This window comes from Anomaloglossus baeobatrachus, chromosome 6 (assembly GCF_048569485.1).
Source record: "Anomaloglossus baeobatrachus isolate aAnoBae1 chromosome 6, aAnoBae1.hap1, whole genome shotgun sequence".
NCBI classification, from domain to species: Eukaryota; Metazoa; Chordata; class Amphibia; order Anura; family Aromobatidae; genus Anomaloglossus; species Anomaloglossus baeobatrachus.
In genome coordinates, this window is record NC_134358.1 from 476,081,623 (window position 1) to 476,101,196 (window position 19,574).

At 44.9% G+C, this 19,574-nt stretch overlaps 1 protein-coding gene across 4 annotated transcripts in view; it reads left to right on the plus strand.

The window, feature by feature from the left end:
• The window catches only part of OSBPL3 (oxysterol binding protein like 3), a 297,701-nt gene that overhangs the window by 253,288 nt on the left and 24,839 nt on the right, over positions 1–19,574 (plus strand). For all 4 annotated transcript variants that reach the window (XR_012724374.1, XM_075315350.1, XM_075315352.1 and 1 more), the window contains 3 exons: positions 354–491; positions 3,292–3,355; positions 18,371–18,449. Coding sequence is in view for 3 of the 4 variants with exons in the window: in XM_075315350.1 (XP_075171465.1) it covers positions 354–491; positions 3,292–3,355; positions 18,371–18,449 (281 nt within the window). In the remaining variant the exon portion in view is untranslated. The remainder of the gene's footprint in view (positions 1–353; positions 492–3,291; positions 3,356–18,370; positions 18,450–19,574) is intronic.

Here is a 19,574-nt window from a genome sequence, read left to right on the forward strand (position 1 = left end):
GACAGTTAGGCAGGGATTAGCAATATGTACTCAGAACTGCTCGTGGTTTTTGGTGCATATTACACCTGACAGGCTGACTTTAATTAGTTAAAAATCATACAATGTAATTTTCTGGAGTTTTTTGTTTTCTGTCTGTCACAGTTGAAGTGTACTTGTGATAACAACTACAGACCTCTTCATTCTTTGTAGGTGAGAAAACTTGCAGAAATTTGCAATGTATCACATACTTATTTTCCCTACTGTACATATGTGTAACAGATACACAGGGGGCTTGGTACATGAGCGATTAACTACTGTTAATACAGACTCTTAAATTATTTCACGGAAATTAACACTTATCTTGTATATCCTAGGTTTACATTGCCACATTTGCAGTATCTGCCTATGCCTCCAGTTTCTATAGGGCTGGTAGCAAACCGTTTAATCCTGTGCTTGGAGAAACGTTTGAGTGTGTAAATGAAGACAAAGGATTCCGCTTTATTGCGGAGCAGGTACTGTGTGTTCACTTTACATTTCTGTTCCTGTATGCCAGAACTTGCTTAAGGGGACTTATTGCGTTAATAATTAAATCTTTGTGTTGCGAATAGAAAATATTGATTTTCATAAGAGATTTTTTTTTTTTTAGTTCTGCTCATTAGCATCTTATTAGCACCCCCCCCCCCCCCCTTTGCAATATCTCTACTCATGCAAAGGAAAACCTTGGTCTATTGTTATGCTCTACTCTTGGGCAGGGCCGAACAGTAACAATGACTCTGGTTGCCCTGTGTTCTGCTACTTGCAAATATTGCTGTATCCTCATTCACAAATTTACCTTTGCTATTATAGAATGATAAACTGGTAGAATTGAGATGTTGATTTTGGCTGTCATAGAGAAACAAATGTATTCTACCATCTACTGTGTATATAAGGGGTGGAGGCCCGCCAGGGGATTTAAAGAGGACCAACCACCAGGATTTTTCATTATAAACGAAAGCCAGTGCTATATTGGGGCTATCATGCTGATTCTATACATACCTTTTAGTTGTGAGATTGGATGTATACTTTCTGAAATAAAGGCAAGTAAAGTTTGTGAAATGCATTGTTATTTAATGATAGGTGCTGCAGAATATCTAATAGGTGGGTTGGGTTTTGCTAGTTATTCCCACCCCTGTCTGGCTGTCTGTCCCTCCTCCCTATTTCTCCTACAACCCAACCCGTAATAACAGAGACAAGGGGAGGAAGGATGAACACGCAGACAGGGGCAACAATAACTTGCAAAACCTGACCCACCTATTGCATAATCCGTTGGACCTATCAATCAACAGTGCGTTTCACAAACTTTAATTGCCTATATTTCAGAAACTATACATCCGATCTCACAACTAAAGGTATGTATAGAATCAGCATGATAGCCCCAGTATAGCACTGGCTTTAGTTTATATAAGAAAATCCTGGTGGTTGATCATCTTTAAGTATGCAGTTCGAGTCCGCACTCAGAGACGAAAGACAACACGAAGTTGTACGAAATGTCGATTTCCATCTTAATTACATTTTCATGTCCAAAATGTATGTGCAACCTCCAAAATCTTATGTATTTTTCTACACTTTTATGTTATATATTAACTGTAACGAAAAGAAATCTGTTTTTGCCATTTTTTAGTATTATCCATAGACTTATCAACACTCTTAGGTGAAGGATTGCATTCTGATTTTCTTCCACCACGGGGACTTGTACCTTGTGCCCTGTTAGGAAGCAGACAAGGTTGTTATCTGGCTCTTATCCGAGCCAGTCCCAGGGGCCACGTCTGCTGCCAAGTCTAAGTGTTAGATTGGTGCCCTCTGACATTCTCTGTGAGGAGTCTACTAAGGGCACGCTGCAAATAGTGTTGTTTCTGCGCTCTACCTAATTTAGTGTGGAGAAGACATTTAGCGCGTAATGCCTTGTTACAACAGGTTTCTGTTAGATCTGCTAAACTATTACCTAAGAGAATGATAAAAAAAACATTGCATTACTCTTTAAGTGTCATTGATTCTTGTACTGAAAATTGAATCTTCAAGACGGAGTCTCCTCTGCTAAAAGTGTAATTGATTCTGAAGCCTAGAACAAGTAAGAGTATATATAGATCTGCACAGGTCTCGGTAGTAATGCCGTCATGGCTGGAGAGATTGTGGATATAGCCATGGGGATTTCTGAGGCTTAGGCATCACAATGAATTTAGCCACATATCTAAACAACAGAGCCCTGTAACTATCCTATAATGTGAAGTTTTGTAACTTCCTAATTTACTTTATTTTTCGAGCTCCTCGCCAATTTTAAGATTTTGAAATCTTTATTTTTAACGTAATATGAAAAATTTCCAGGAAAAAAAGCGTATCCCAATTTTATCAAGCACGGGTTATTTATATTATAATGAAATGTACAAATTTTGGGGGTGAGCTTTCTTTCAGTTCTCAAAACCTATGCTTCTAGTCAATCAATAGAAAAGTTAAGGGGGTTGTTCATGTCCGGTAAAAGTTAATCCCCAACTGCTGCAAACCGCCCTTTACCAGCCTTCCCTGGGTCCACCAGTGAGTCTCACCATTGCTTTCGGTGTCTGGCTTTGATTGTGGTTTTGGCTGCGGTGCTGTTGACGTGACAAATCAGTGATTTCAGTGGCTCGGAGCGGGGCCTGGCTGTTTAGGTGGAATGTCTACTCCGAGCCACTGAGCTCCACTGATTGGCTGTCACAACCAGACACCGCGAGCAAACAGTGAGACTCACCGGTGGACCCAAGGAATGGGAGTACAGCACGTTTTGTTGTAGTCGGGGATTAACCTTTTAGAAAATGACCCTTTTAATTACTTACAGGGGATGAAAATCTGTTCCGGTCTTGTCATGGATTTGTTTTCTGTTTGCATCTCATTTTTGTATATGTAGAGGTATTCTCTGATTTACACCTCCAAGTCAGTTTGGCATAATCTTGGCAATAAAATATTACCATAAAATGATACAACTTTAAAGAACCTGGCACTTGTGTCCGCTGGATATAAAAGTTTTCAGTCACTTGGCATTATTAAAAATGGTCATCGACTGATGGGAAGCAGTGATTTTTTTTTTTTAATTTATTTATTTTTTTTAAACAATGAAGAATAAAATAAAATCCCGTTGAAAAATAGTTTAAAAATAGGTGTCAGTGATGAGTATAGTAACACTAGGTGTCAGTGATGAGTATAGCAACACTCTGAATGATAGGACAATGGGGAAGATTTTTTTATAACTGGAAAACATAAACTATTATGAATGAACTTCTTTTTTTTTTTTTTCCTCCTTAGGTGAGTCATCACCCGCCCGTGTCTGCCTGTCACGCCGAATCTGACAAATTTGCGTTATATCAAGGTAAATATTTAACCTATGGATGCCGAATTATCGTAAGAACTTTTTGTCTAAGGAAATCAAATAAACTGATGTGGAAAAATTGTAATAAACTTATTCCAAGAATACTTTTATCATAAGAAAATCCATATGATGGGGACAGCTCTCTGATCGTATGTGATAGGGACAACTTTCTGATCACTGGGGGGCGTCCAGAAGGACCCCTAGATATCCAGAAGGGGCTCTGCAATCATGAGAATGTGGCTCTAGAGAGATCAGGCTTGCATAGAGCAGTGGTGCGCCTACTCAACCTCTGCTCTATTAATGGTCTAGGAAAGAATGAGTACAGTGCTTAGCTATTTCCAGTAGTCCTATAGACAATGAATTGAGCATATGCATCTCTACTCAGTACAGCATTCTTGTGGCTCTGGAGCACCGTTCTTGGAATTCTCAATCCTATGGATAGAAGATAAATTGAAATTCAGATAAAACATTTTAAGGTGAAGTGTTAGAAGTTGGCATTGGTGGTGGACCTCAGGATTGGTCAATTGCTTGTGTTTAGGAAATCTTAGGGGTACTTTGCACACTGCGACATCGCTAGCGATCTCATTAGCGATGTGAAATTCTGGATCGCAAGTGCGATCTTTCGGGATCGCACATAGGTCATTTTACGCATGTGCGATCTCGAAAGATCGCACTTGCGATCTAGAATTTTACATCGCTAACGAGATTGCTAGCGATGTCGCAGCGTGCAAAGTGCCCCTTAGACACACTGACCCCATTTTATTAAAGCAATTGAGCCAAAACTCAGAGGTAAATCTCTGAAAAGTTGCAAAATGTATGCACTCTGCAGAGTTGTGCAAAAACGTTGTGACTTTTTGCATTCTGATGCCAGTTTCACCCAGCTCCATCAATACGGGTGAAGCTGGGGCAGAACAGAGGCACAACGTCTTAGCTACTCTAATTCATAAGTAGCCACGTATCTTACAAGAACATTTTGTATGAGTGCATCTCTTAATGAATCAGGCGTCTGACTCCAGCATGACACCTATTCAAGACTAGGATGAACGCTGGTCTTGATGAATCGGGGCTATAGTTCCAATAAGGCGCTGTCCATTTTAGTCACTCGGACACTTCACCAATATCTTTAGGAAAAAAAAATCCAATTGTTACAGGTTTGAAAATACAGTGGTGCTTGAAAGTTTGTTAACCCTTAAGAAATTTCCATATTTCCGCATAAATTTTTACATAAAAGTACATCAGATCACACAAGTCCTAAAAAGAGATTAAGAATACCAAATCAAACAAATGAGTCCAAAATATTAGAGTTTGTCATATTTTATTGATGAAACTGATCATATATCCCATGTCTGAGAGTGTCAAAAGTTTTTGAACCTTTGTGATTAAGGGAGAATTTGAAGGTTAAATTAAAGTCTGGTGTTTTCACAAAATAGGAGAACAATCGGGTATGAGCGGGCAACCTGTTTTATTTCAAGGTCAGGGATTTAGCAAAGTCCAATCTTTACAATACATTTGTGGAAGTATATCATAGCACAAACAAAAATGCTTTCTAAGGACCACCGAAAAAGCTGTATTGATGCTCATCAGGCTGGATTCGGTTACAAAACCATCTCTAAAGAGGTTTTTTTGGAGTCCACTAATCCACTATCATAAAAATTGTGTACAAATTAAGGAAATGCAAGATTATTACTCTCTCCAATACTGGTGAATCAACAAAGATCATTCAAAAGCAAAGCATGTAATAGTTCTCTAGGTCACAAAGGAGCTCAAGGTAACCTACAAGCAACTAAAGGCCTGCCTCACATTAGCTAATATTACTGTTAATGAGTACACCATGAAGAAAACACAATGCTGTTCATGGCAGGATTGCCACTTCTCTCCAACAAGAGCATTCCTGCCTATCTGCAGTTTGCTAAACATCACCTGGACAAGCTTGAAAGCTATTGGCACAATGTATTGTGGAAGGATGAGAACAAAATGGAGATCTTTTATTTAAATAAGAAGCTTGATGTTAGACCGAAAAACACTAAATTACAGCATGAAAACCTCATACGATGTACAGTCAGGGCCAGAAATATTTGGACAGTGACACAAGTTTTGTTATTTTAGCTGTTTACAAAAACATGTTCAGAAAAACAATTATATATATAATATGGGCTGAAAGTGCACACTCCCAGCTGCAATATGAGAGTTTTCACAGCCAAATCGGAGAAAGGGTTTAGGAATCATAGCTCTGTAATGCATAGCCTCCTCTTTTTCAAGGGACCAAAAGTAATTGGACAAGGGACTCTAAGGGCTGCAATTAACTCTGAAGGCGTCTCCCTCGTTAACCTGTAATCAATGAAGTAGTTAAAAGGTCTGGGGTTGATTACAGGTGTGTGGTTTTGCATTTGGAAGCTGTTGCTGTGACCAGACAACATGCGGTCTAAGGAACTCTCAATTGAGGTGAAGCAGAACATCCTGAGGCTGAAAAAAAAGAAAAAATCCATCAGAGAGATAGCAGACATGCTTGGAGTAGCAAAATCAACAGTCGGGTACATTCTGAGAAAAAAGGAATTGACTGGTGAGCTTGGGAACTCAAAAAGGCCTGGGCGTCCACGGATGACAACAGTGGTGGATGATCGCCGCATACTTTCTTTGGTGAAGAAGAACCCGTTCACAACATCAACTGAAGTCCAGAACACTCTCAGTGAAGTAGGTGTATCTGTCTCTAAGTCAACAGTAAAGAGAAGACTCCATGAAAGTAAATACAAAGGGTTCACATCTAGATGCAAACCATTCATCAATTCCAAAAATAGACAGGCCAGAGTTAAATTTGCTGAAAAACACCTCATGAAGCCAGCTCAGTTCTGGAAAAGTATTCTATGGACAGATGAGACAAAGATCAACCTGTACCAGAATGATGGGAAGAAAAAAGTTTGGAGAAGAAAGGGAACGGCACATGATCCAAGGCACACTACATCCTCTGTAAAACATGGTGGAGGCAACGTGATGCCATGGGCATGCATGGCTTTCAATGGCACTGGGTCACTTGTGTTTATTGATGACATAACAGCAGACAAGAGTAGCCGGATGAATTCTGAAGTGTACCGGGATATACTTTCAGCCCAGATTCAGCTAAATGCCGCAAAGTTGATCAGACGGCACTTCATAGTACAGATGGACAATGACCCCAAGCATACAGCCAAAGCTACCCAGGAGTTCATGAGTGCAAAAAAGTGGAACATTCTGCAATGGCCAAGTCAATCACCAGATCTTAACCCAGCGTTTGGTGATGTCCACGGGTTCCAGACTTAAGGCAGTGATTGCCTCCAAAGGATTCGCAACAAAATATTGAAAATAAAAATATTTTGTTTGGGTTTGGTTTATTTGTCCAATTACTTTTGACCTCCTAAAATGTGGAGTGTTTGTAAAGAAATGTGTGCAATTCCTACAATTTCTATCAGATATTTTTGTTCAAACCTTCCAATTAAACGTTACTATCTGCACTTGAATTCTGTTGTAGAGGTTTCATTTCAAATCCAATGTGGTGGCATGCAGAGCCCAACTCGCGAAAATTGTGTCACTGTCCAAATATTTCTGGACCTAACTGTATAAAACACTGTGGTGGTAGTATCATGATTTGGGCCTGTTTTGGACTAATTAATAATTACCGGAAACTTTTAGATGCAGTTATTGCTGTATAAGGGAGTCACATTAGATACTGAGAGTAAAGGCCACTTTACATGCTGCAATATCGGTACCGTGCTTTCCCGCCCCCATCGGTTTTGCGACACGAGCAACATCGCCCAGACCCGTCACACATACCTGCCTAGCGACGTCGCTGTGACTGGCGAACCGCCTCCTTTCTAAGGGGGCGGTTCGTTCGACGTCACAGCAGCGTCACTGAACCGCCACCCAATAGAAGCGGAGGGGCGGAGATGAGTGGGACGTAACATCCCGCCCACCTCCTTCCGCATTGTGGCCGGGAGGCAGGTAAGGAGTGCTTCCTCGTTCCTGCGGTGTCAAACGGAGCGATGTGTGCTGCCGCAGGAACGAGGAACAACTTCGTTACTGCTGCAGTAACGATATTTGAGAATGGACCCCTATGTCACCGATGAGCGATTTTGCACGGTTTTGTGACGATGCAAAACCGCTCATAGGTGTCACACGCAACGGCATCGTTAATGCGGCCGGATGTGTGTCACAAATTCCTTGACCCCAACGACTAAGCATTAGCGATGTTGTAGCGTGTAAAGCCTGCTTTAGAGTTCACATACTTTTGCCACTCAGGCATATTATATTGGATCAATTTCCTCAAAAAAGACAAAATCTAATATTGTTGACTAATTTGTTTTGATTTGGTTTCTTTATTTTTAGGACTTGTGTGAAAATTTGATGTAGTTTTATGTCACAAATATGAAGAAATATGGAAATTTCAAAAGGGTTCACAAACATTGAAAAATGTCTGTAAAAGTTGAGCTGCAGTACCTGAGAGCAGCCACTATGCCGTGTATTGAGCCATGTTATACCAGTGTTATTCACTGTACACCTGCTCCTGACAGCTCCACATAGGACACCAATATCAATCCATCCAAAATGTAAAGAAAAAGTGTGAAACCTCTTTACAAGATTCTTGCACTATATCATCACTATCACAAAATAGCAGTACTCTAAGGGTGCTTTCACACTTGCGTTGAATGACATCCGTTGCTATCCGCTGCCTTGAGGAATTACGGTAACCGTTGCAGGAAATCGTTTTATTCCTCATAGACTTCTATTAGCTACAGATAGCAACGGATGGCCTTGCGTTGCATCCGGCAGCCGACGCTGTGTTTCATCCGCCTGGCGTATGGAATGCTGCATGTAGCGTTTTTCTGCGCTTGGTGGACTGGCAAAAAAACGCAACCTGCAGGATTCCGTCGGCGTCCTTTGTTTTTATAATAGACTCCTATGGTGGCGTATTCCGTTAGAATCCGTCATTTGACAGATTCCGTTAACGCATCCGTCTTTACACAACTGCGCATGGCCAGATGTGTAAAGTCAAGAAAAAAAAAAACTAACGGATTGCGTTATTTTGTGCTATCCGTTGTGCCACTATATGCAACGCATCCGTTGCATCCGTCACACAACGCAATGCAACGGATGCCGTTCAACGCAAGTGTGAAACTAGCCTTAAAGTTTTTAGTAACTCTGTCCCTTCCGTTTTCTCCATCCCTTTATCCAAATGGCATTGGAGGGAAAAATATTTTTTTAGGTTTGGTTAAACATCGGCACAAAGTAGAAGCTTCAATACTGTAAAACATCATTCCGTCTCTATTATTCACATTTAATAAAATTACTTTTCTTTGTCGCTCTATTGGGAGACCCAGACAATTGGGTGTATAGGCTATGCCTCCGGAGGCCGCACAAAGTATTACACTCAAAAGTGTTAAGCCCCTCCCCTTCTGCCTATACACCCCCCGTGCTCCCACGGGCTCCTCAGTTTTTTGCTTTGTGCGAAGGAGGTCAGACACGCACAGCACAGCTCCACAGATTAGTCAGCAGCAGCTGCTGACTATGTCGGTTGGAAGAAAAGTGGGCCCATATAGGGCCCCCAGCATGCTCCCTTCTCACCCCACTCTTGTCGGCGGTGTTGTTAAGGTTGAGGTATCCATTGCGGGTACAGAGGCTGGAGCCCACATGCTGCTTTCCTTCCCCATCCCCCTCAGGGCTCTGGGTGAAGTGGGATCCTATCGGTCTCCAGGCACTGAGACCGTGCTTCATCCACAACTCCTGTGGAGCCTGCTGGATAGGAGCCGGGTACAGTTCAGGGACATGGCCCTGCTACGTGAAGGTACTCTGTATCCCTGTGGGGACCGCGCACGGCAACACCTCAGCTTTGCTGGGTGTGCTAGTGCACCGGGGACCGCGGCGCTGACCGGGTTAAACTGTGCCATTACACACTCAGCGTCGCTGAGTGTGTTTATATGTAGGGGCTACCGCGCTAACCGCCGCTGCCATGGGAAACTGCGGCGCGGCTGGGACTTGTAGTTCGCCGGGGACTTCGGCGTCGGCCGCGCTTTTACGGCGGCCACGCGTATACTCGAGTCCCCGGCTTGCTTGCGGCCTAGTTTCCCTTTCTCCCGCCCTCAGCCCTGACAGGCAGGGGAAGGGCGGGACGCTGCACGGAACGAGCAGCACTGAGGGCTGGAGTATGATTTCCATACTCCACCCCCCTCACTGTGCACAGTGTGAGCACCTCGGCCACGCCCACGGCTCCCTCCTCTCGTCAGGACGCCGCAGCCATTCCTGTCAGCTCCTCCGACGCTGCAGAGAGGGATTAACCCTGGGAGACCCAGACACGGTCTCTGGTGGCCTCATAACCGCTTTAGGCGGATGGTAAGCAGCACCTGTGGTGCTAGCCCCATGGTGCTGTAGTGTATTGATACATTATTTGTTTATAGTATATATTTTACACTGTATGAGCACAGTTCATTCTGGCTATATACCCTAGTGTGTTACTCAGGGAAAACAATAGCATGGCGCCCACAAAAGGCAGGGGTGCCAAAGCACAGGATTATTATGCTGCCTGCGTCGCTTGTACGACCCAGCTGCCGGCAGGTTCCATTGACCCTCATTGTGTGCAATGTTCGGCCCTGTGACACTTCTTCAGCCAGGGCCTCTGCTAAGAGGGGCCCAGGGGGAGCCACCTGTTGACACTGTCCTAGTGATGGGGACGGAGTTTGCAAAACTCTCTGAGACTATGACTAAGATACTAGAAGCCTTGCAGTCCAGGCCGGTATCTCAGCAAAGGGACTCTGTTGAATCATTGTTCCCTGGCCCCCCTCAGTTGGACCAACAATGTCCTCCCGGGGTATCTCATACATCCCAGACTGAGGGTTCTGACTTAGACCCCAGCCCCAGACCGACTAAGCGGGCTCGCTTAGAATTTCCCTCGACATCATATTGTTCAGGGTCTCAGCGGGGGGAATCTCTGGTTGATGATGCGGAGACAGCGGATCAGGATTCTGATCCTGAGGGCGCTCTCAATCTTAATACTCCAGACGGGGACGCCATAGTGAACGTTCTTATTGCGTCCATCGATCAAATGCTGGATATTTCTCCCTCAGCTCCTCCGGCGGAGGAGTCAGCTTCTCTTACACCGAGTATGTTTCTGGACCACTCTGATTTCAGAGAGGCAGTCCAGATTCATCATGCTTGTCCAGATAAGCGGTTTTCTAAGCGCCTTAAGGATACACGTTATCCTTTTCCCCCTGACGTGGTTAAAGGTTGGACTCAGTGTCCCAAAGTGGATCCTCCAATCTCCAGACTGGCGGCTAGATCCATACTTGCAGTGGAAGAGGGGGCCTCGCTCAAGGATGCCACTGACAGGCAGATGGAGCTCTGGTTGAAATCCATCTATGAAGCTATCGGAGCTTCTTTTGCCCCAGCATTCGCAGCCGTATGGGCGCTACAAGCTATCTCAGCAGGTCAAGCGCAAATTGAAGCAGCCACATGCACGGCCGCGCCACAAGTGGCATCCATTACCACCCAGACCTCGGCAATTGCGTCTTACGCTATTATTGCTGTCCTGGACTCTGCGGGCCGTACGGCGGTCGCGGCCGCCAATTCGGTGGTACTCCGCAGGACCTTGTGGCTACGGGAATGGAAGGCAGATTTTGCTTCCAAAAAAGCGCTTAACCAGTTTGCCAATTTCTGGCGACAGGCTGTTTGGCGAGCGTCTGGATGAAATCATCACACAATCCAAGGGAAAGGATACATCCTTACCCCAGTCCAAACAGGACATACCCCAACAGAGGAGAGGGCAGTCGAGGTTTCGGTCCTTTCAGGGCGGGGCAGGTCCCAATTCTCCTCGTCCAAAAGGTCTCAGAAAGAACAAAGGAACTCTGATGCATGGCGGTCTAAGTCACGTCCTTAAAAGGCCACCGGAGGCGCCGCTAACAAAGCGGCTTCCTCATGACTTCGACCTCCTCTAGTAGCATCCTCGGTCGGTGGCAGGCTCTCCCGCTTTTGCGACACCTGGCTGCCACAAATAAAAGACCGCTGGGTGAGAGACATTCTGTCTCACGGTTACAAGATTGAGTTCACCTCTCGTCCCCCGACTCGATTCTTCAGGTCATTCCCGCCTCCCTAGCGAGCCGAGGCTCTTCTGCAGGCGCTGTGCACTCTGAAGGCAGAAGGAGTGGTGATCCCGGTTCCTCTTCAGCAACTGAGCCACGGTTTTTACTCCATCTTGTTTGTGGTCCCAAAGGAGGACGGGTCTTTCCGCCCGGTCCTGGACCTGAAACTGCTCAACAAACATGTAAAACCAGACGGTTCAGGATGGAATCCCTCCGCTCCGTCATCGCCTCAATGTACCAAGGAGATTTCCTTGCATCGATCGATATCAAAGATGCTTATATCCACGTACCGATTGCTCCAGAGCCCAGCGCTTCTTGCGCTTAGACATAGGAAACGAACACCTGCAATTCGTGGCACTGCCGTTCGGCCTGGCAACAGCCCCACGGGTTTTTACCAAGGTTATGGCTACTGTAGTAGCGCTCCTACACTCGCAGGGTCACTCGGTGATCCCGTACTTGGATGCTGATCAAGGCACCCTCTCAAGAGGCATGCCAACGCATCCTCGACGCTTCCCTGGAGACTCTCCAGGGTGTCGGGTGGATCATCAATTTTCCAAAGTCAAATCTGACACCGGCCCAATCGCTGACATATCTTGGCATGGAGTTTCATACCCTCTCAGCGATAGTGAAGCTTCCGCTGTTCAAGCAGTAGGCACTACAGAAAGGGGTACAATCTCTCCTTCAAGGCCAGTCACACCCCTTGAGGCGCCTCATGCACTTCCTGGGGAAGATGGTGGCAGCAATGGAGGCAGTCCCTTTCGCGCAGTTTCACCTGCGTCCCCTTCAATGGGACATCCTACGCAAATGGGACAGGAAGCCGACGTCCCTCGACAGGACCGTCTCCCTCTCTCAGGCGACCAAAGCTTCCCTTCGGTGGTGGCTTCTTCCCACTTCGTTATCGAAGGGGAAATCCTTCCTACCCCCATCCTGGGAAGTAGTCACGATGGACGCGAGTCTGTCAGGGTGGGGAGCGGTTTTTTCCCCACCACAGGGCTCAGGGTACGTGGACCCAGCAAGAGTCCTCGCTTCAGATCAACGTTCTGGAAATACGGGCAGTGTATCTTGCCCAGAAAGCGTTCCAGCAGTGGCTGGAAGGCAAGCAGATCCGAATTCAGTCGGACAATTCCACAGCGGTGGCATACATCAACCACCAAGGCGGCACACGCAGCCGGCAAGCCTTCCAGGAAGTCCGGCGGATTTTGATGTGGGTGGAAGCCACGGCATCCACCATATCCGCAGTTCACATCCCAGGCGTGGAAAACTGGGAAGCAGATTATCTCAGTTGCCAGGGCATGGACGCAGGGGAATGGTCCCTTCACACGGACGTGTTTCAGGAGATCCGTTGCTGCTGGGGGGTGCCGGACGTCGACCTCATGGCGTCCCGGCACAACAACAAGGTACCAATGTTCATGGCACGGTCTCAAGATCCCAGAGCTCTGACGGCAGACGCCTTAGTTCAGGATGGTCGCAGTTTCAGCTCCCTTATGTGTTTCCTCCGCTGGCACTGTTGCCCAGAGTGTTACGCAAGATCAGGACCGACTGCCGCCGCGCCATCCTCGTCGCTCCAGGCTGGCCAAGGAGGTCGTGGTACCCGGATCTGTGGCATCTCACGGTCGGCCAACCGTGGACACTACCAGACCGAACAGACTTGCTATCTCGAGGGCCGTTTTTTCCATCTGAATTCTGCGGCCCTCAACCTGACTGTGTGGCTATTGAGTCCTGGACCCTAGCGTCTTCAGGGTTATCTCAAGACGTCATTGCCACTATGAGACAGGCTAGGAAACCAACGTCCGCCAAGATCTACCACAGGACGTGGAAAATTTTCCTGTCGTGGTGCTCTGCTCAGGGTTTTTCTCCCTGGCCTTTTGACTTGACCACTTTTCTGTCCTTCCTTCAATCTGGACTGGAAAAGGGTTTGTCGCTCGGCTCCCTTAAGGGACAAGTCTCAGCGCTCTCTGTGTTTTTCCAGAAGCGCCTAGCCAGGCTTCCACAGGTACGCACGTTCCTGCAAGGGGGTTTGTCACATCGTTCCTCCTTACAAGCGGCCGTTAGAACCCTGGGATCTAAACAGGGTTCTGATGGTTCTTCAGAAACCACCATTCGAGCCAATGAGAGATATTTCCCTCTCACGACTTTCGCAGAAAGTGGTTTTTCTAGTAGCAGTCACTTCTCTTCGGAGAGTGTCTGAGCTAGCAGCATTGTCGTGCAAAGCCCCTTTCCTGGTGTTTCACCAGGACAAGGTGGTTCTACGTCCGGTTCCGGATTTTCTCCCTAAGGTGGTATCCTCCTTTCATCTTAATCAGGATATCTCCTTACCTTCTTTTTATCCTCATCCAGTTCACCAATGTGAAAAGGATTGGCACTTGTTAGATTGGGTGAGAGCACTCAGACTCTACATTTCTCGTACGGCGCCCCTGCGCCGCTCGGATGCACTCTTTGTCCTTGTCGCTGGCCAGCGTAAAGGGTCACAGGCTTCCAAATCAACCCTGGCTCGGTGGATCAAGGAGCCAATTATCAAAGCCTACCGTTCTGCTGAGCTTCCGGTTCCCTCAGGGCTGAAGGCCCATTCTACCAGAGCCGTGGGCGCGTCCTGGGCTTTGAGGCACCAGGCTACGGCTCAGCAGGTGTGTCAGGCGGCTACCTGGTCGAGCCTGCACACTTTCACGAAGCACTATCAGGTGCATACCTATGCTTCGGCGGATGCCAGCCTAGGTAGACGAGTCCTTCAGGCGGCGGTTGCCCACCTGTAGGAAGAGGCCGTTTTACGGCTCTATTATGAGGTATTATTTTACCCACCCAGGGACTGCTTTTGGACGTCCCAATTGTCTGGGTCTCCCAATAGAGCGACAAAGAAGAAGGGAATTTTGTTTACTTACCGTAAATTCCTTTTCTTCTAGCTCTAATTGGGAGACCCAGCGCCCGCCCCTGTTTTTTTTTTTTGTGTACACATGTTGTTCATGTTGAATGGTTTCAGTTCTCCGATATTCCTTCGGATTGAAGTTACTTTTAACCAGTTTATAATTCTTTTTCCTCCTTCTTGCTTTTGCACCAAAACTGAGGAGCCCGTGGGAGCACGGGGGGTGTATAGGCAGAAGGGGAGGGGCTTAACACTTTTGAGTGTAATACTTTGTGCGGCCTCCGGAGGCATAGCCTATACACCCAATTGTCTGGGTCTCCCAATTAGAGCTAGAAGAAAAGGAATTTACGGTAAGTAAACAAAATTCCCTTCTTCTGACATCTGTTGCCAAATTAAACCACAAGTAAAGCAGGACACAAGCAAAAGGTGACCAATGATAGAATCCGTAAATGTTAGTAATATAAATATAACGCAGTTCTGGATTCATCTGTTCCAATGACTAAACAGGACATGTTCAGACAAGATAAATTGCTGTTGTAAATTACAGCGATATGTCATGTTTGGTTGATATTACTGGCAGCTTTTAATGGGTCAGGTATCATCTTGGGATGCAGGATGTTCTCCAAATAGCATAAACTGTCTAATGTGTTTGGAAATGAAGACTACAAATGGGATTTTATGAGCAAATGATGATTATAAATGGGATCTCAAATGCACATTAGCATGGAGTAATAACAGCAATGTATTGTAAGAATACGTTACTCAATCTTCTAGGTACATTTACCCGATAGTATATGCCCTCCAGCCAGGAACATTGTATCCCTCCTGATTACCATATTGAACGCCTCTACAACAGGGATTGATATTTTGATTTCAGATAAATTTCATGTTATTTCTTTTTTGCTCTTGAGTTATGTTCACATGATCGGCACCAATAGGTCCCAATGGTCCACACGGACTTATAGCCCATAGTGGTGTTTTTTCATTTTGATGTGAAGAACAGAGCTTGATAAGATGATATTCTTCATGTCAAGTCTTTAGATACATGACAGGTCCTCCGTGCTGAGCCTCCAACACATATTTGAACTTTTAAATGTTGGCATCTAAAACTGAGCGCTACTGAACAAGTTTGCTTTCAACAACATCCAATTTATAACCCATGTTCCCTGTATAACCCACTTTATGCCCATTCTCTGCCCTCACTACACCTCGATCCTGGCCTCCCCGAGGCACCAAGAAATTTACAGAATTGCTGATTTCCTTAGTTTCGAAGGTACTTGTGAGATTGGCCAACTTTACTGGAGTGGTGTGAGATCTCAGATTTTCCTGGAACCTCCTCAATGTTTTGGGGAAGTTGGGAGTTAACCTTGACAATGACTCTGTATCCTTCTTACTAGGAACAGACCTGATATTGACCATAACAAAGTAGATAAAAAATATTTATATGTGATAAGAAATGATGGGTTAAGGAGCTGTTTCTGAAAGCCCCTCTTCCCCGTCTACAGGTTGTTTATTAAGAAAACATACTGTGCTTTACTCACCATCCCAAGTCCAATTCAGAGTTTCTGTTGCCGCTCCTGCTTTCTGTCATTGTTTGCAGCGGTGATGTCACACTGACGGCGCTGCTTCAGCACTGATTAGCTGCAGCATTGTCAACATGACATCAGCGCTGCAGGCGATAACAGACATCGGGAGCAGTGATGGAGGCTCTGTGCTTTATTCACCATTCTTGTATCCAGAGCAGTTTATTTTTTCAAAACAAATTGCAGCTGGGGAATAGCGGTTTTCTGAAACTGGAAGATCCCATTAAATTTCAAGTACATACTAGTTTATGAAGGTGTGAAGGTACAGCATAATCCATGGAGCGATGAGTAAAATAAAATAAATTTTATTCAAAGCATTTTAAAAACACTAAAAAAAAAACCTGCAGCATGTCAACACCTAACACATTTCTGGTGCACAAAAAGACGCCCTTAGTCTATGACTTTCATGGACGGAAACTGCTACATAGAGCATGAATAGCTTCCCCTTTTTTCTTTTGGTTTACATACTAGCTTAATTTCTCCCGGGTCAGTGTATTTGGGGTCTTCCAACAGTAGATGTTCAGGAAAGCTACTATGAATGGCTCTGCCACGGCCATGACTTGCGGTGCGGCTCTTGATCTGGGGACTTCTGTTGTGTCTTCCTGCATGCGGTCCTCTTGTTCTTGTTTATCATGTGTCGGGCCGTTCCTGTATTTGGTTGGTTATCGGCTGTGGCAGTGGCTTGCTCTCTCGTGCGCCACTCCCAGGCAGTTGCTCTGCTTTTATCTTGGAGCGTTCATGCATGGAGTGACGCCAGTCGTATTCTCTGGCAAAGTTGTGGTAAGCTCCCTGCTTCTGGTTTTTGCTATTGATCTTGGCTCTCGACCCCGGTCTGATCCCTGAATTGAATCAGTCTGCTCCCTCTGACTTTCCGTTCCTATCTGGCTTCCGACTTTGGATTTCCCGCCTGACTACTCTTTTTTTTTTTTTTTTTTTTTTTGTCTGCACCCCTGTGTTTGTACTGTCTCTCCTGGTTACCTGAATGCCGGCTTGTTACTTGACTTCGCTCCTGTGTATCGTCTTTTCCTCTAGGCTCTGACATCTGCCTGCCTGATTTCCCTCACTCTAATATCTCCAGGGCCACCTAGTGTAGTTAAGGGATACTGCACCCCTGAGTTTAAAGGCATGTTTTATTGCTTACTGTCTGCTGTACAGACTTCTGACTTATCAAATTCCGGCATTTCACTGGATAGAGACATTTTCTCTACTTTTGCAGACTTTTCACATGCTGGTTAGCTTTTCTTGTAAGACGTATTACACAATGTCAGTAGTGAGTTGTGATTGTAGTAATGATGTAGATATTACTTACAGCAAGATGGGCTGCAGTGTGTACATCGCCCAGGCCAAAAACTAGTGCTCTACCAGGATACAGCTAAACCCCCACTAAAGTGGAAGCGTCACAGGTGCAGGAGGAGCAAATCACACACCACCTTTCTGTTGGGCCTTGCATTGTAGAGTGTCTGTCCCTGTATGATGCACAGTTGGGATATGGCTTGGCAGCCCGCCAGATCTAATAGTATGGGTTTCACCTAATAGGCTGCGGGTTTATGACTGTGTTATCTGCATGTGTGAACAGCGCTCTATGCAAGCCACTAGTGTGCAGTTTTATCATCTAGTAATCGCCCCCTCCATTCCATGGAGGTGTGTGTGTGTGATTTGCTCCTCCTGCACCTGTGATGCTTCCACTTTAGTGGGGGTTTAGCTGTATCCTGGTAGAGTACTAGTTTTTGGCCTGGGCGATGTACACACTGCAGCCCAACTTGCTGTAAGTAATACTAAATTTTTGGAGGATATTTTCCTCTTTTTGTTGCTATTTTTATAATGATGTAGATACTTGCGTAGTCTAAACCTTTTACATACTAAGCACTTCAGTGCCTGCTATTGCTCCCTGTAAGCAGCCTGGGGAGTGACTCTGGTGTATCTGAGGATGACGGACAGTGAATCCAGAATATGTACCAAGATCTCTGCTTTGTCACATACCTTCAGCTCTCAGATCCCATAATAATATTAGAATGTGTTTATATGCTATGTGAATATTTGTACTACCTGTATTTTGTTTATAGTGCATACGTAGTCTGACTTTGCATGTAAACTTTTATGATTCTGCATTCTGTTTAAAAAATAAAAAATAAATTAATATATATATATATATATATATATATATATATATATATATATATATTTATTACTACTGTATATCTGATTGTTACAACAATTCTCTACGAATGGTTTACTCTGCTCTCTAGTGGTATTGTATCTCCAAATGTACGGTCACCCGGGGTGATTAATATTTATAATCTGTGAATGGATTCAGAGTCCATAATGAAAACTATATATTCTCGGATGGTACTTGTAAATGTACGTCTTATTACAGGGACTGCAAATGTAAAGAAATGTCTAAAACACCTTTACGCAATGAATTCTGTGTGTAGGAAAAATGTTATACGTCAAATACATTTCTCTTTTTATATTTCAGATATCCGGTGGAAAAATAAATTTTGGGGTAAATCTATGGAAATAGTCCCAGTTGGGACAACACATTTGATTCTGCCAGGGTAAGTCCCTGTCATTTGTTTTCTTTTCCTTCAGGTTGCACTAAAACATTGATTTAATAGCAAATCTAGAAACCTTTCCAAAGAATTGCTTATTTAAAAGGGTTATCTGGGATTTATTTTTTTGTTCCCCTATGAGTGCTGGCACCTTTGGAACCATGCCGGTAAGGGGGTGAGTATAAGCTTTATTTTAATTGGAGCAAACGAGGAAAATTAAGAAGGGGTTGTCCAGGAGTGAACAACCCCTTCTAGCACTTACCGGCAGGTTGTGGCTAACTACCTGATTGCTTTGCTGTGTCATGATCTCTTCCGACAAGGAGCAGTCCTGGCGGTGATAATGCTATTTCCTGTGACGTCAGCAGAGCAGTTCCTTCTCTTCCAGTCTTCTCTGTCAACAGGGCGTCACTGATTACTTCATTTTGGTTGTCAAATTGCTCAGCCAAACACAACGGAGAGTCTGCTGTCAATCAACATGATGTTTGGACAGACGCTCAGTCAGCAGAGCAGAGTGGAAGGGAAGGGAACTGCTCTTTCGATGTGACGTCACAGGAAGCAGGAGAATCACTGCCAGGTACTGACTGCTCCCTGCTTGTTCTGCCATGTGATGATCTCTCCCGGCTCAGAGCAAACAACTACTTGCCAATAAGTTCTTAATCCGATAGGAAAAAGAAAAAAAACAAAACTGTCCCAGATAACATTTTAACTGAACAGTAACCACTAGTGATGGAAAATCAGAATATAAAATGTGTATATAGTTACATGGATTATTGAATGGAGTGCCAAGACACTCCACTGAGTTCACACATCATCACACAGACTAGGAATAATTTCATGGGTTATCACTGCTTCTGGAGTCAGAGAGGGGAAATAAGTACTTGGGGAAAAACTAGGGTAATGATACCCACTCATGGCAGATGCTTCCTTAAGGCCCTGTCACACACACAGATAAATCTGTGGCAGATCTGTGGTTGCAGTGAAATCATGGACATATTGTTCCATTTGTACACAGCCACAAACCTGGCACTGATTGTCCACAATTTCACTGCAACCACAGATCTGCCACAGATTTATCTGTGTGTGACAGGGCCTTTAGGCTAGGCTCATATTTATATCAAAGACTCAGTTGCA